Here is a 15,486-nt window from a genome sequence, read left to right on the forward strand (position 1 = left end):
GACCAGCATATTGGATGTTTACAGACATGTCGGCATTTCCATGCAAGCGACCTTGGCAAAGTGCTAACAGCCAAAGCAAAGGCAAGGTTTTCAGTGCAACACCGTACACCTCTCTGCAACCAGTTTCTCATTGCAATTGCCATAAACCTCCAATAACCTTTCATCAACTAGGCAAGTTGCCCGAGCAACAGGTGGTTGCCAGAGGGATCACTGACCAACCTGTTTTCCTGTGGCCTTACTTGACCCCACAGCATCATATATTCAAAATGGCAGATGAGTTCAAGGGTCACATGGCAAAACCTGAACTATGTGAGCATATTTCCAAAAGTGCCAACAAGCACTTTTGTGTTTTAGACCCTTTTATGCAAACACATCCAATGCTTGACAACTTTTCAGTCAGTCACTGGAAACTGGGCAGATAACTTAAAACAATGTAGATCCAAAAGTGTAATGTTTCTGATGAATTAATTGGTTTCTGATGGATGAAGCTGCTTCTCAGTGGATAGAATTGATTTTTAATGGATGTGACTCATAAGCACAAACAGAGGAAACCTAATGACTCTACTCAACGTCCTTTGCAGAGACACGCTTGGACTCTAGAAATAAGCACAGCGCAGACAAAATGTATCTCTTGTTAAGGGGCAGAACAACGAGGCCCCTGAAAACTCAGAACATGAATGTTTCTGTTTTTCCTCATATTAAATCCTTAAAACAGATCGTAACGATGACAAAACGGAGAAGAATGAAAGTGCAACGCTTGAACGCACCACGCAATGAACATAAACAGTAGATAGGCATCGAAAAACTTATGTGGGATTCATGTTTTGTTTTGAATTGTTACAATAAGATTCTAGGCTGAAGATTTCTAACCACGGCACCAGTAAATTAGAGGATGTGAATTTCAGTTTGATCATTCTGCTTTTGAGCAAAAAAAACAAAAAACACAAATGACTCATCCCTAAAACGTTCCAGATACCCAGTCTTTTTGATTTTTATTCCAAGGAAATCAGTGAAAAGTTGTTTTCCATTGTAAATAATACAGAAAGAGTTTATCTGCATTTCAACTCAGTACAGATGATTCTTTATATAGGACATTGGTTCCACATGCTAAAAAATCAGCACCTAATCAAAGCAACACTGAAATCATTAAACAATAATAAATAGCATTATTGTCATAACGCATGAAACTGTGTCCTGCTCAGTGCCATTTTACTCCACAATATAATGATTTCATTGTTCAGTGGAACACATGCAGCACAGAAAAGAAAGCTTCTGTTTCATATATCACTCGGCAATAATTGAAGAAATGTGTTTCTCACATATTTGAGGAACAAAAAAAAATAAAAAAAAAAATAAAAGGGGCTCTTTCTTAATTTGAAAGCGTTGGGGTCAAATCTAGGGCGCAATATTTCTGTCAGGGTTTGTCTGAGGGGAACTACCTAAGCAGTGGATATTGTGAGGACGTTTGTGATGGACTGGGACAGCAGCACTGGCTTTGATGTAGCTGAAGTACAGCTCCAGGTCTTTCCACAGTTAAAATGATGAATGGATGAAAAATCTCTCTGGGTAACATTAAATTGACAGTGGCTGTATATCAGTTTTGTCCTAGAGGATAAAAAGTTTGAACTGAGTGATGCCCTTTGACTTGATATTAAAACCCCAAAACACACACACACACACACACACACACACGCAAATATTCATTCATATAACCTGAAAAGACACACTCGCTCCAAGTCACACAACTTCATACCAGACATTTGCGTATTACATATGAGGAAAAAGATTTAGTACTGCATGGACTCCAGACATAGTATTTCTGGTTTGTCTGTTTTTCTGGGCTGTTTCAACAGATATTGGCTCAATTACCATAAAATTTACTATTAAAATCCATTACCCTGAGAAAATCTCCATTCTATTCATGGTATTGCATCCAGAACTGAAAATCAAGCCAGCATTAAAGGTCCAAAAACTGCAGTTCTTGGACTGGCCACTTGAGGCTAGCTCCAGAAGCGAGGGAAACTCCCATGTTAAAAAGCGCAGTTTTACAGCTGAACAGAGCATGTTTACAACCATGGATTCTGTTGATAGGTGTCGATGCACGCTGCTAGAGCACATCTCTGTGCCATTAGAGGCTTTTAGAGTATTTTTTTATGGAATTATCTTTCAAATACGCCTGTTGTGTGTTTCAGACCATCCAACAAACTGAGCCCCAGTCTTAGCAACTCAAAATCTGATGTTACATTATTACTTTTTGCACCAATTAACACGTATCTGTGTATATCTCATAGCATTTATAGATGCTAGAGGTAACTGAAAATTTTGCACTTCTCCAGTCCAAATTTTGGTCTGTTCTGACTCAAAAAAATGCAAAACAACATGATGCAGACAATAAATTTCCCCTTAAGAAAAACTAGTAGCCGTTTTTACTACACAATCATCAAGTCAGTCTGCTACGTTGGCGACTTCTAACCAGCTGCCATCAGAAATAATGGCATTCCCACCAGCCTCTTCGTTCTAATCATCGGACTACGAAAAATAGTGAAAGCTGTAAACTTGAGGTATTGTTCAAGTTCTTTTCTTGCATTTATGCATTACCCACTACATGGACTCGCTGTTTACAAAATGTAATTTCAACCAAATCATCAGTCTGTGAAAATCTGCTATTAGATGTATGCAGGGAATAGATGTCACAGTCTCTGACTCACTGCAGCTTTAAAGAACTTGGACTTTGTGTTGTTCTCGTGCCGTCATGTCTTTTAGGGGATCTTTGGTGTCTGTTCTTCCTCCACTGTTCTCATGTTTTATGCATGGTTTGCATGGTTTTACTATAAATCTTCTGTCTGGTGCCTTTACAGAGAAGTGGAAGAAGTATTCGGGACTTTAAAAACACTCAAATAGAAATATGTGAGTCTTAAAGTCAGAAAAATGAAGTTAAAGTCTGCAGGCTCCTGGAAAAGCTCCTTTTTAAAAAATTAATTTCCATTATGTTAGGTGCAGTTTTTGCTACTGATGCATTAACGGAGCAGGATTTTATTTTTTTTAATTAGTCTACAAACCAGTGACATCACTGCAGCTACATCCTTCTTCTATACAGCCTCGTCGTTTCATATTTCAAAATTATTTTTAGTCACAACCTTTCCATAACCCGAACCACATGTTAATCACTGTAACCACACTGTATACTCTATTATAACCCAAACCCTGATTAAACGGAACCAATATTTTTGGACCTAACTAAATAAAATCTTACAATTGATTGCGTTCACAGAAAAAATTAAAGGCGCACAGCCTCGAAAACAGAAACTTCTTTTGCAGAAAACAGCCTTTCTATAGTCACATTTTGGTTTAACTTCAATAATGAAAAATGGTTGATGAAGTTTTGCTTATACTCTTCACCTGTCCAGTCAAACCTGTGAGTCAGCACACCACAAATGGGATAAAGGCCATAAGTGAGCAAGCCTCACAAACAGAAAACACCCGTGATCTGGGTGTGTAAGTGGTGTAACCGGTTTTGTGAAAACAGTTTCATGAAAGCTCCTGTTGTGCTGTAATATTCAACAAATTTCCTTTCCTTCATATTTCTATTTCCTCCTCATCAGTATTTCAGTCTTCGCTGTACTGAAATGCTTCCTCTCTAACTAACTCCTGCGAAGTTTAATCTGAAAAACAAGACTTTAAATCTGCTAACAGCACATCAAAAAAGCCAGCCGAAGCAATCGCATGACAAACGCCGCAGTGTTCCTCCCATTACCTCATGGTGGCATAATGATGGGAGCTGACATCATGCGTGCATGCCACCGATTTCAGTCTTCGTGTTGCTTTTCAACAGCATGTTATTAACATCATTTAAAGTTTCCTCCACATCCCCATCTCACTGGGCACGAGGACGAGGAGACGGAGCGCATTGTTCTACCAGAGCTGGGCAGATCCGATGGCTTTGAGCAGGCCCAGTGGCTCAGCAGCAGCAGCTCCACCATAGTCAGTCACACAGGTGGCAGGGAAATTACAGTGTACGCATACTTGTAGCTTGGACGTCTTCCACTTGTGGAAACCAATAAAGACTGCTCAGGATCCTGCCAGCGACTGCAAAAGCTATAGTTGGATGTTGAAGTCTGAGTTATGCCAAGATATTGCTCACCATGCGCAGAACAATATGTTTTAATGGTCGGATACAATAAAATAATGAGGATTGGTCCCATTTTTTCCTTTTTTTTAAACAATGGCTCCCTTGTCTCGCATGTGTACAATCATGGGTACCTTCTCACACGTGAGTGCAAACCATCTAAATACTACAACCTGTCTACCCACTTCCTGTAAAGCATTTTGCAGCAATGTAAAACCCTGTACAGGATTTTTTGGTACATTACCAAACATATGGATATAGTGTAAACACCGGCTCTTTCACTTCCTGATTGCAAAAGGTCATTTCAATCAAACCATCAGTCTGTGAACCTCTGCTGTTTGATGCATGCAGGATATATGAAGGTGCCACAGATCTGCACTTCTGAATCTCTGCAATTTTAAAGGATTTCAACTTGGTTTTGTGTTGTCTTTGTGTCGCCTGGTCTCCAAGCAGGTCTGTGGTGGTTTTACTCCCTCCAGTGTTCTCATGTTTTATACATGGTTTGCAGTTTAACTATAAATCTCCTGTCTGGTGCCTTTACATAAGGTCCAGGAGACTGCTGTGAAAGAAGTGGAAGAGCTTTAGAGCTGCTCTAAATAGCAATACCACAATGTAAAAATACTTAAATACAAAAATCCAAGTACTGTAAGAGAAAAAACAATCTGCAGGTTCTTGTCAGCCTTATTTAATTTATTTTGATTATACTGGGCACCGTTTTTTTAACATTAAATTTTGAGCAGTATTTAGAGGTTGAAGCTTACACAACTTTTCACCACTGAGTAAAACAGCTCTATAGATATATTATTGTATCACATTTTACGTGCTCAGATAATTTTTTTAATGTAAAAAACCCCAATATCTTTTTGAGTCATAATGTACGTCTTCCTAATTATACCTTTTCAATGCAAATATATTTTTATTCATGTTACTTTATGTATTTTCATAACTTTCTTTGACCTTTTCAAAAGAGGTAAATTGTAGAGGTGAAAAATAATTTTTACCTGTAAATGACTTTGACTCCTGATTTTGGAAAATTTAAGCAAATCTAAAATGAGAAACTTATTATAGTTGCACTACCATGTAGTTACATTTGTTTTTTTAAATGTATTTATTTGCCTGAGCTCTAATGCATTTGATTCTGAATCATGTGAAGCACGAGCCTTTTCAGTCTGTTAAGATGCTCAATAGATAAACACTGAAGCATGCGAGATGTAAGCAAAAGCTAAGCTGGTGGAGTATTTACAGTCATGGACATTATTCTTTATGAAATTAGCTTTTAAATGTGCTGTTTGAACAGTTTTTTTTTTTTGTAAGTTTACAGATTAATATGAATCTAGAAAAGCAATTTTCTTGAATTAATCATGACAGTTCATCAGGACAGTAACTGATGCAGCAGCTGCAAGATATGAAATTTCCTGCATGAACGTTATTGTCCATTTGAATATCTGTTTCTAAGCAGCATCACCTCTGATTATTGCAGTTATCGTTCTTGTTTTCTACAGACATTCTTTATGAACTTTGAACTGTCCTTTTGATGACAGTAAACATAGATGTGCTGTATGCACTGAGATGCATGGCGCATCTACAGAAAGGAGCTCACATGAGATGATGGATTAATAGTTGATTAGTGGCCACACGGCTGCAGGCCCTCTGGGGAGCCGACCTGAGGCAGAGAGGCCACGCGATCACAGCACATTCCTGCGGCGACTGCGTGCATGCGACATCCTGCTCGGCTCTGCATAAAGTCAGGTTTTTGGAAGGTGACAAGCAAGACCTTAGCTGACTGCTTTTGGTATAGACATTTACATAGTTTATTCAAATTACGTCAAAAGAACCAGTTGAACGTTTGATCGGCGTGTGATTGATGACAGGTGAATTCGTTATGAATAATTCATCAAACCAACAGTAAGTTTCACTTGATTTATCTGATGACACTTTACAGTGCTTTGATTAATGGACTCACCACGTTTAGTCAGAAAAACCCTAATGAAATTAGAATTTGAAATTTTTCTTTCATTTGAATAGCCTGCCGCTGCTGCAAAAAGCAAATCGATTCCTTTTTGTGTAGATAAAAGTTCAATGCATTTAACCACTTCAGTTTAACATTACACAAGATTATACAAAGCTCACGAATACACTGATTGATAGTTACACATCAGGCTATCTGCTCAGGTATAATCTACCTGTGTTAGCTGTTTTCTTACTCTGTTATTACGCACATAACTGCTACTGTACCCCGCCTTCTCTTTTTTTTCTTCTTTTTTTTAGCAGCAGCCATAAAATCACATCACCAGAGACATTACTGTCTGAAAAATCAACATTAGTCACAGGGATCAGTTATCTGATCCGACTGTGAGGATTAGTCAACACAGGAAATGAGCAAGGGCTCTGTGAAGCTGAATGAGGGTTTACTGTTACACCTTTTGATTCCTGCTTAGGTGCATGAGACAGTATCATATGTCAAACACGGCTTTGTGCTATCAAAACAAACCAGGAAGCTGTCAAATTAATCTCAGCATGGCTGTCTGAGCACAAATCCCATGTTGTGAATGATAGCTGGGTAGGATCATCAAGCTAATATTAAAGTCTAAGGTACAAAGACACAAACAGATGACTCAAATAAAACGTGTGCGTGTTTCAGTGTGCATAACTGACAGCTTTCAGTCATTGTGGCCTTTGCAATTTCATTGTTACTCCTGTTTCAATGCATGTTTGCGCAGCTGTATCGGTGTTTACCACACTGAATGCGTGTTGAAACTGTAGATTTCATCTTGCGCAACATTAAACAGTGACTAACAAAACATTAGGTGAATAGAGCCTGGTTTGTGTTCGTTATTACGAAATCAAGATTAATGCAACTGATCAGTTAGTGAAATTGAGAAAGAGTAGGTTTAAAGTGCAGAAAGGTGAAACAGTAATGATTTGCTTAAATTATAGTAACAGTCAGTGTTTTTTATCAGCATGAAAAATGATGATTAAATTGGGGAAATAAATTTAATTCATTTTGTATTTTCTGAATAAAGAAGTTGAACTAATGAGGAGTTCAGTAGCACGTACATATTTTGTTGCTTGTTGGGCTATGCTTAGTTGAAAAGAAGTTAGTTAGTTACTAAATGTCAACATCCATGTTGTTGATAGTATCTCTGGATTTAAATTCCTCAGTGTCCCCTTCTCAGAGGATCCTGAGCCTCTGCTGTCACTGTCAAGGCTCAGCAACGCCGAGATCTCATGAGGAACCTGAGGAAGGTTGGGTTACCTCAGAACCGGCTCAGAAGGCACTACAGAGGATTGCCAAGGAGACCCAGAAAATCATTGGGATCCAGCAACTCCAATAGTGACATCTTCAAGCCCCACTGCCCAAACCGGGCCACCAACATCGTAGGGGACCAGTGAAGTGAAGCTGCTAAAAGACTTGAATAATATTGCATGTATATATTTGTGTGTGTTATTATATCATTATTATATATAAATATTTTATGTTTGCATTTGATTATTTATATGACAGTATTTAAGACTTTTATATTTATTAGTAGTAGTATTATTTGTATTTGTTTATTTATTGGGTTGTTTTTTTTAGCACAACCTAATAGCGGTGACCATGTGATAGTGGTACAATGACAGTAAAGTCTTATGTGATTTTAACCGGCATAAAGCCTTTATTACGAAATAATAAAGAAAACTCCTACTTCACACTAACGGTTGTTCTCTACGTTTTACTAATGTATGCCACTATGAAAGGTAATTTTTAAGTCTTTTTTTTTCGTTTGTGTGTGTATTGTAGCCTGAAGACGCAGCTGTATTAATGCAGAAATTTCCAGCAACAATGAAGGCAGCATCAAAGCTCCGTCGCGTGCAACAGCTTCACCGCGAAAATCTTATGTCACGTGACAAGAGAACTGCTGGAGACAGGTAAAAACCGCAGACAGCAAAAAACATGCTGAGCTTTAAATTAATTAGTATTAAGGCTAGAGTAGAACTGTAATATTAGTCTGTTTGAATCAAATTTAGCGTTAAAATGACTAAAAATAATCCAGCGTTAGCTTGCTACTTATATAATTACTGCATTAAGTTAAATTTAGCTAGTAAATGTATGTATGTATGTAGCTCTTACACATTACTCACTGTGTTTTAGTGTATTCAGAGCTGATGTAGAAACCGTCTTGCAGAGGTTGAGCTGAAGCCCAGTTCCTGACTTCTGTTTATTTTTATTTTTTTTATTTATAGACTGTGCAGAGGTTATAAACAAAATGGCTGCTCACACCTATATCGCTATCTCTGAGCTGCATCCCAACATCTCTCATTCAGTGAGTTCAACTGATTTTTTTTTTTAACTTCATGTCCTTTATTTTCTTTTTTTTTTCTCCTAGGGCTTATACCCTAATGTAGCACAGTGCATTTTCAGGCTTGTTTTAGCGAGTTTAATTAAATAGTATAATGCACTCCCGTTGTCCTTGTAATGTTTTCCAGAAAGTGGCAGGCATCATCATTGGAAAAACTGACGTCAAAAGCTTCCCTGACAGAAAAAGTTCGTATCCTGGCTGTATCTCTATCAGTGCATCATTATTTTCAACATTCCTCCTCTGCACTTCAGTGTCTTGTACACCAGCGCCCTCTCCTGGTGGTGATTTTTAGGTTTCTTTTTTTCTCCGTTGAACTGCATCACTACACTAACCCTCCATTTCTGAAATACAGATATTGGTATGGACAGATTCACCTTTGGCTTCACTGTTAAAGACTCTCCGGACTTCTTCATCAACGTGAGCACTTGGGGAAATGATGCCTATGTCAACGGGCTGGCCAGCAGCTTCAACATTGGGGACTGTGGTGAGAAAGTCTCTCTCAAAGTTGTGTAGATTTCTTTTACTGTCCTCTTTCCCGATTAAAGTAATTTTTTAATAAACTGAAATATTTTTAATGTATTTCTTGCCTATAGAAATTACATAATGATGCTTGGAAACAGAACTGCTTCTTTTTCTTCCTTTCCAGTCACAATTGAAAACCCTTTAGTTGCCACCAAAGACCTGGAGAAAGGAGATCGATTTTGTCCTGCAACACCGAGGTAATTTAGCATTTTAAGACAGATGGTATCTAAGAAGCATGTTCTCCTTACTGTGCTTTTAGGTAGCTGATGGCAAGTGAGGCAAACATAATGTAACACTGTGCAAAGCACGGTGTAACAGGGAGTAATGTGTAATGATAGCATCTGCTGTCTCAGCCACTACAGGCTGCTGGTGACGGAGGCTCATTCCCAGGTGTGTCTGTGTGCTGATATGGACACCATTGACAGACTGCTGCCATTGATTCACCTGCCTGTTAAGGACTCCAGAGATTTCTACTCTCTGGGAGACATAGTGGCCAACGGGCAAAAGCTGGATGGTTCGGTGATAAATATACTTGCTGCTGTAAAATCGGTAGGACACTTTAAGGCTTCAGTCGCTCAGTGTTACACAGGAGTTTGAGAAAAGTTCCCTTTTATACACTTAAGGTTTTGTGTAGAGTGCTGAAAGCTGTTAATCACAAAGACTTTTTATTTACATATTTATTGTGCTGAAATTTTCATGACCCCACCTCACCTGCTTTTACTGAGGTTAGTGTGTTTTTTCCTGTTTTTCCCAGAATGCTTTTCTATACATGCATGGACAAATCTGAGAACACTGCTGCAATGTGCAGTAAAGGCAATGAACATTACACTAACTAGGGAAATAAATATTTGAGTTCTTGAAAAATGACATGTATCAAGATTAACTTCACTCTGATGTCAAATGAAAATTTACTCTCAGTAGCTTAGCTTGCACTATTTAAAGATTAAAAAACTGCTGTCAATGTCTCTGTAAGATGATTATTTTTAAAAAAAATGTGGCCAGAATGTGGCATAAAATGTTGATTATTGAACTCATTTTTCTGGATTTTGTTTTGTGGCTAAATCCTGGCAGCTATATATTTACAGTTTAATTATTACAGTAGTTTTTATTCTATATTCAAATTCTCAGCAATCAAATAGGCAATGACCTTTCCAAAAGCATTCCCAGTTTTCCATAATGGCATTTTAAAGACTCTTTAAGTGGGAAAGAAAACGTTCTCTCTTTCTATATTAGCGTGCAAAAGTTTTGTGCCACTGCTCATCGTCAGTCTTTAACACTGAACTCTCTTAGGCAGCTTTCCTTCTTTCTGTAGTCAGGAACAGTTCTCCAGGCTTCTGGAAGGACTTTCAAAACTGGCTGCCAATTGTTCCATTGTTCATCAAGATGATCGCACACTGCTTTAATAATGTTGAGGTGGGGTCTCTGGAGAGGCCAGTCTGTGACTGATAGTGTTACTGATGATGATTTGAACCAGACATTTCAAATTCGTCTTTGTCACTCCAGAAGACCTGTTGGGCTTTTAGTCCAGTTCTTGTGTAATTTTCATACCTCAGCCTTTTCTCCATGTTTACCTTCCTTAAGAATTGTTTCTTGACAGCGACACTTGCACTGAGACCATTTCTGATGAGGCTTCAGTGAACTGTAGATGGATCAAGCGTTTCTCAGATACTCTGTCAGGTCTTTTCTGGATTGTTTCCTAGATTCTCAGATACTGTTCATCTGCTAAACATAGTTTTTGCCCCTCAGCTGTAAAAGGCCACCTGTTAGACACCCAAAGTTGTGAATGTGATAACTCGAGAACCAGGTAACACAGGATTTTGAAATGCATGCCATAGGTGCATCTACTAAAAATCTCATATGATCTCAAATCTCAGTGACGTCAACCTCCAGATTAAGGTCAGATGGTTAACTTCTCTGAAAATCATCTAGGATTTTCACATTGAACTGAAAGCCTGTGTTTATTTGTTCTGTAGCATCACAGGTTGTGTAAACTTAGTTTGACACTAAAGAAGAAATAAATAAACGATAATCAACCAAATTCTTATTGACCTGGTTTGACCCAGTGTGCTCAAAAATTTAGATTTCCAAAGACAATGCAATAAAGTAAAAAACGCTCAGTAGAAACATTTATAGCATGTTTACGTGCTTAGTAGATTCTTTGTCAAGTAACAGATTGCAATCATATAAACTTGAGTATATTAAATGTATTCATATTTTAAGAGGTGGTTTTCAGTTAGTAAAATATGTATTTTCCAACTTTGCTCCCACATTGATTAGATGGTGTTTGTTTGGTTTTGTTTCTTCCTCTACCATAAACTGAACTATGGTGGAAAATAGTCTGTTAAAAGTTTCCTGAGCTGAAAAACAACTTTAACAAGAAAAGAGAGGGAGGGTTGTTAAAAAGTGGCTCGATGTTGGATTATTAAAGTCAGTCACGGAAAAGCCACATAACCTGTCAGAGAGACGCTGTGGTGGGAACCCTGATGTGTATGAGTGTGATGAGTGAGCGATCAAATAAGTTGAGTTTTCATTTACATCTTATAAATTGTCAATTAGCCTACACTGTGTCTGTGTTTGTGTGCGTGTGGTTTCATGGTGAATGGTTGTTGGTTTTGGAACATACCAGCTCACCATAATGGCCCCAAAGTTCACACACGGGCCAGACCCGCCCTGATCTCAGTGTCACATGAAAGGGAGATAGTGTGATAGGAACTTCAAGCGACCGTGTTTGCATTTTCAGATCGGAGACACAAAGCAGTTCACCACTTCAGACGGACGCAGAGGGCAGAGGCTGGAAGTGAGGCTCTTTGATGACTCCGTCTTATCCTTCCCCCTCGTCTGGTGTGTCAAAGGCATTTATTAATTTGGAAAATGAACGTAGATTTATTACTTCTGTTGCTTTTGTGCCATATTCCATCTTTACTGCCTTTTGTATCACCGCTGTGTCTCCTTAAGCGACCACAAATTTACATTAGCGATACAACGTCTTAGATTGCCCCTCTGAACTACATGTGTGTTTGATTTTTGACTGTGCTCTCCCCTGTGTGACTCCCTGACCTCTGTCTCACTCACAGCTGGGACAGAGAAGCCATTCAGCTCATGCAACCTCTGATACCCAGGGAGACGGGTAGGTTTGAGGGCTGCTGCTCTTTCTCCGCCGCAGAAATGAATCTTTATTTAACTGTTATTCCTGCCCGTCATGTCCCATTAGCATACTGTGCTGAAGACAAACACAGCGGTGGTTACCTGAGATCCAACCGCGTGTTTGCGTTTAAGATGGTTTTCTGTTGTTTCAACTGTTTTTCTTCATTCCAAGTGCTCTTCATAGCCGACGCGAAGATCAGCTTTGACAGCTTTCGCAGCGGCATGGTGGCAACTGTTAACTCGAAAAGCATTATCACTGTCAATCCTGGTAAGAGATCACAGCGGCACTTAAAAAAACACAGGCTTTGATAGAGATTTAAATGGTGTAACTGATTAAAACAAGACTGAAATGCTGGTTTTGGACAACCAATCAGTCATGGTAGACAGTGAAAGAAATGGAGCTTTCCTTCCTGCTGTGCAGGGAGAGAAACATGCTAGAGTCAATCATAATTTGTTTTCAGACACCCGAGAGGCCAGCCTGCTGTTCAGTTATGCTAAAGAAGTGTCAGAGTCTGGAGCTCTGGATCAAGATGACATGCCAGAGGATGTCCCTGGTAAGTTATAATGAGTTCCTGCCATGACTTCCCCATATTCATATAAGTCAGTCTGCCCATCTAAATGTAAAAGACTCTTTGAATTTGAGGCATCAGAAGCTGTTATTTCCCCTGCTTTTGTCTTGGATCTTTAAGCAAAAGATTATATTATATAAAATAATTATATTTTCAGTTACAGAGGGCATATAGGAAAGTTTAAAAGGTGAATGCAAGATGCTATTATCAAATCATAAAGTCATTTTCCCCACTTTTGGTAAATCCCCTAAAAAGAGCAAAACTAACAGGATCCGACAGACGAGTACGGCTAACTTGTGGCTTAGACCTCCATCACTGACCAGTGGTAGCACAGTCAGTTCAGCTCCTCATTAAAAGCACATTACCAAGCCACACAGTTACACTAGCTGCTGTTTTTCTAGCTGCTGTTTTTCTTCTTGAAAATGAAAACCAATAGTTCATTTATTTTATTTTTTTTCTCAGTCCACATAGAGACCTTCTGGTGTAAAGATTTTCAGGCTTTAAGAGTGTTTCCAGAGGAGGTATTTAGACTATGATGCCAATACATTTTTGATTTTGCCGTTCACTGAGACATGCGAGTGTGAGATCAAAAGTTTTAGCTTTAATTCCCCACATCTAGATGTGTTAAACAACATAGAAAATATGACTTACCAGTCCAAAAACATGTTTTCCCACCGATTAAATTGCTGAGGAGGAATTTCTTTTTTTAATATTTAGTATATCAGTATCCTGCCTCCTTTATTTTGCAGTGGAAACACATCAGGATTTTCTTTGTATAAAGACTGCAGACTGTGACAGTTTATTAAGTATACCTTGCTAGTAATTTGGTTGAACCCCATTTTCCTTCAAAACCACCGTAATTGTTGCTGGAAACGTTGCTCAGAGATTTTGGTCCATATCGAAATGACAACATCACACAGTTACTGCAGATTTTCCGGCATCACATCCATGGCAGGGCTCTAGACTAACTTTTTGCCATGGTTGCACTGAAGTTAGGCGCACTCAAATTTTCAACCGCATCGCTTAACACCACAGTTTTACATGTGCACTGTTTTGGGGGGAAATTGCAGTCCATACAGACAATATTCATTTGTAAATGATTAACTAACAATCTTGTGCTTAAAGTGCTTTGGCACTCTTTCGTCTTGATCATGTCTACATGCTTAAATGCATTTGGCTGCTGCCATGTGATTTACTGATGTGTGCTAATGAGCTTTTGAGCAGGTGTACCTAAGAAAGTGCCCTTTAAGTACACATGTATGCTGCTGTTTTGGTCTGCAGTAGAGTCCATCACCGACGTTTACACAGTGAGCCAGCTGATGCAGAAGGCCCGAGAGAATCCCGAGGCTTTATTTGGCATCACATATAGTTTCATCTCCAAGCTCGACCTCGACTCGTCTGCTTCAAAAGTCATCAAGACACGGTGGTAAATTCACACATTGTTTACTAACTATAACCATGACAGCCACTTCCTTGAACAAGAACAAAGAGCAGGTTATTGCTTTGTCTTTGCTTCAGCTCGAAATGCAAATTCCTGGTGACTGAGGACTTGAACAGCTGCACCAACCAGTTATGTCCAGGAAAGGGTCAGATTGTTTCAGCCACTACAGGCTTTGATCTCCTGGTGGACTTCACAGACCACACCGGCACTCTGCACGCCTGCAGCCTCAGGAGCCCAGTGGCAGAAAAGGCTCTGGGATGCACAGTAAGTATCAGTTCATAGAAAGACGATTCTCCAGTCTCAGTTCTAAACCTTGTGCTCCTACACCTGTGCTGTATGGCTCAGATGTCAGTTACAAAATTCTGTAAATATTCTTTATTTTGTAGCTATTGCTCAGATGAACCTCCACAATCCAGTAAATGAATGGCGGTGGTTGATAGCTTTGCCACATCACCTTTTCTGTTTGATCTGATTCAGACAGAGGAGTTCATCAGTTTGACTGATGGTGAGAGGACTGCAATGAAGTGGAAATTTCTTTTGGAGAGATGCAAAATATATGTGAAGGTACCTTAGCTTTTGATACCAAGCTGCAAAAGCTATTAGCTGTAAAAACAAAGTGTTGAAAAAAATCTCATGTGCTGTAGATCATTCCTTCTCCTAAGATGAAGAGTGGAATCAGGGGCATGGTCCTGGACTGCTCGCTGGCAGATCCAGGAGAGGTGAAGCAGCACATGTCTGCCCTGCTGCAGCAGCGCCTGTGATCAGCACCCTCACTCACAAGTTTCAGCTTCCTGCCTCACCTGCTGTTTGGTCTTTGGACTCACATGTTAACAAGAGGCTTTCATGCATGTGCACTTTGAGTTTTAATTATTACCAATTATTTATTAGGACTCCAGATTATTTAATGTATTTATGTAAAAGTATTTATTTATAAACATGCTGCTAAGTTGTTTGACTTTAAAGCTGTTAAACTTCATCAGCTCCATGTTAATGTGTTATGTTTTACACTGCAACTTTTATGTTCCATTATATGAAAGCTAACGAGCAGTCTGGGTTCAAAACATCTCCAAATATGCACAAGTTAGACAATAAGCTGTGTTCTTCATGTTCTTCAGTCATTGGAGCCCCTAGAAGTGTGTGATACATACTTTTGAGGCATTTTTAAAGATAAGGTACTGCTCTGTTTAAAAAATTAAGTCAAGTTGACACCATTTAATCTCTGAATTTTATGCATTAGTTGATGAAAAGGTTTTTCTGTTCTTCAGACCAAGAGTCATAAAAATATAATGGATTTTCTGGTCTTTTGTTTTCTTTTTTTTAGCCTTCATTTGTCAAGTTTTCTAA

The 15,486-nt window shown here is 38.9% G+C and overlaps 1 protein-coding gene across 1 annotated transcript; it reads left to right on the top strand.

The window, feature by feature from the left end:
• Window positions 1-7,927: 7,927 nt before the first annotated feature.
• meiob (meiosis specific with OB-fold) lies at window positions 7,928-15,433 on the top strand. The gene is made up of 14 exons (XM_082544828.1): window positions 7,928-8,035; window positions 8,351-8,430; window positions 8,594-8,651; window positions 8,819-8,950; window positions 9,113-9,185; window positions 9,342-9,537; window positions 11,729-11,829; window positions 12,063-12,115; window positions 12,305-12,400; window positions 12,594-12,686; window positions 13,983-14,127; window positions 14,220-14,406; window positions 14,620-14,706; window positions 14,787-15,433. The coding sequence occupies exons 2-14, from the start codon at window positions 8,374-8,376 to the stop codon at window positions 14,901-14,903; spliced, it is 1,395 nt and encodes a 464-aa protein (XP_082400954.1). The 5' UTR covers window positions 7,928-8,035; window positions 8,351-8,373; the 3' UTR covers window positions 14,904-15,433.
• Window positions 15,434-15,486: the final 53 nt, after the last annotated feature.

Source organism: Aulonocara stuartgranti (assembly GCF_965226115.1).
Source record: "Aulonocara stuartgranti genome assembly, chromosome: 8".
Lineage (NCBI taxonomy): Eukaryota > Metazoa > Chordata > Actinopteri > Cichliformes > Cichlidae > Aulonocara > Aulonocara stuartgranti.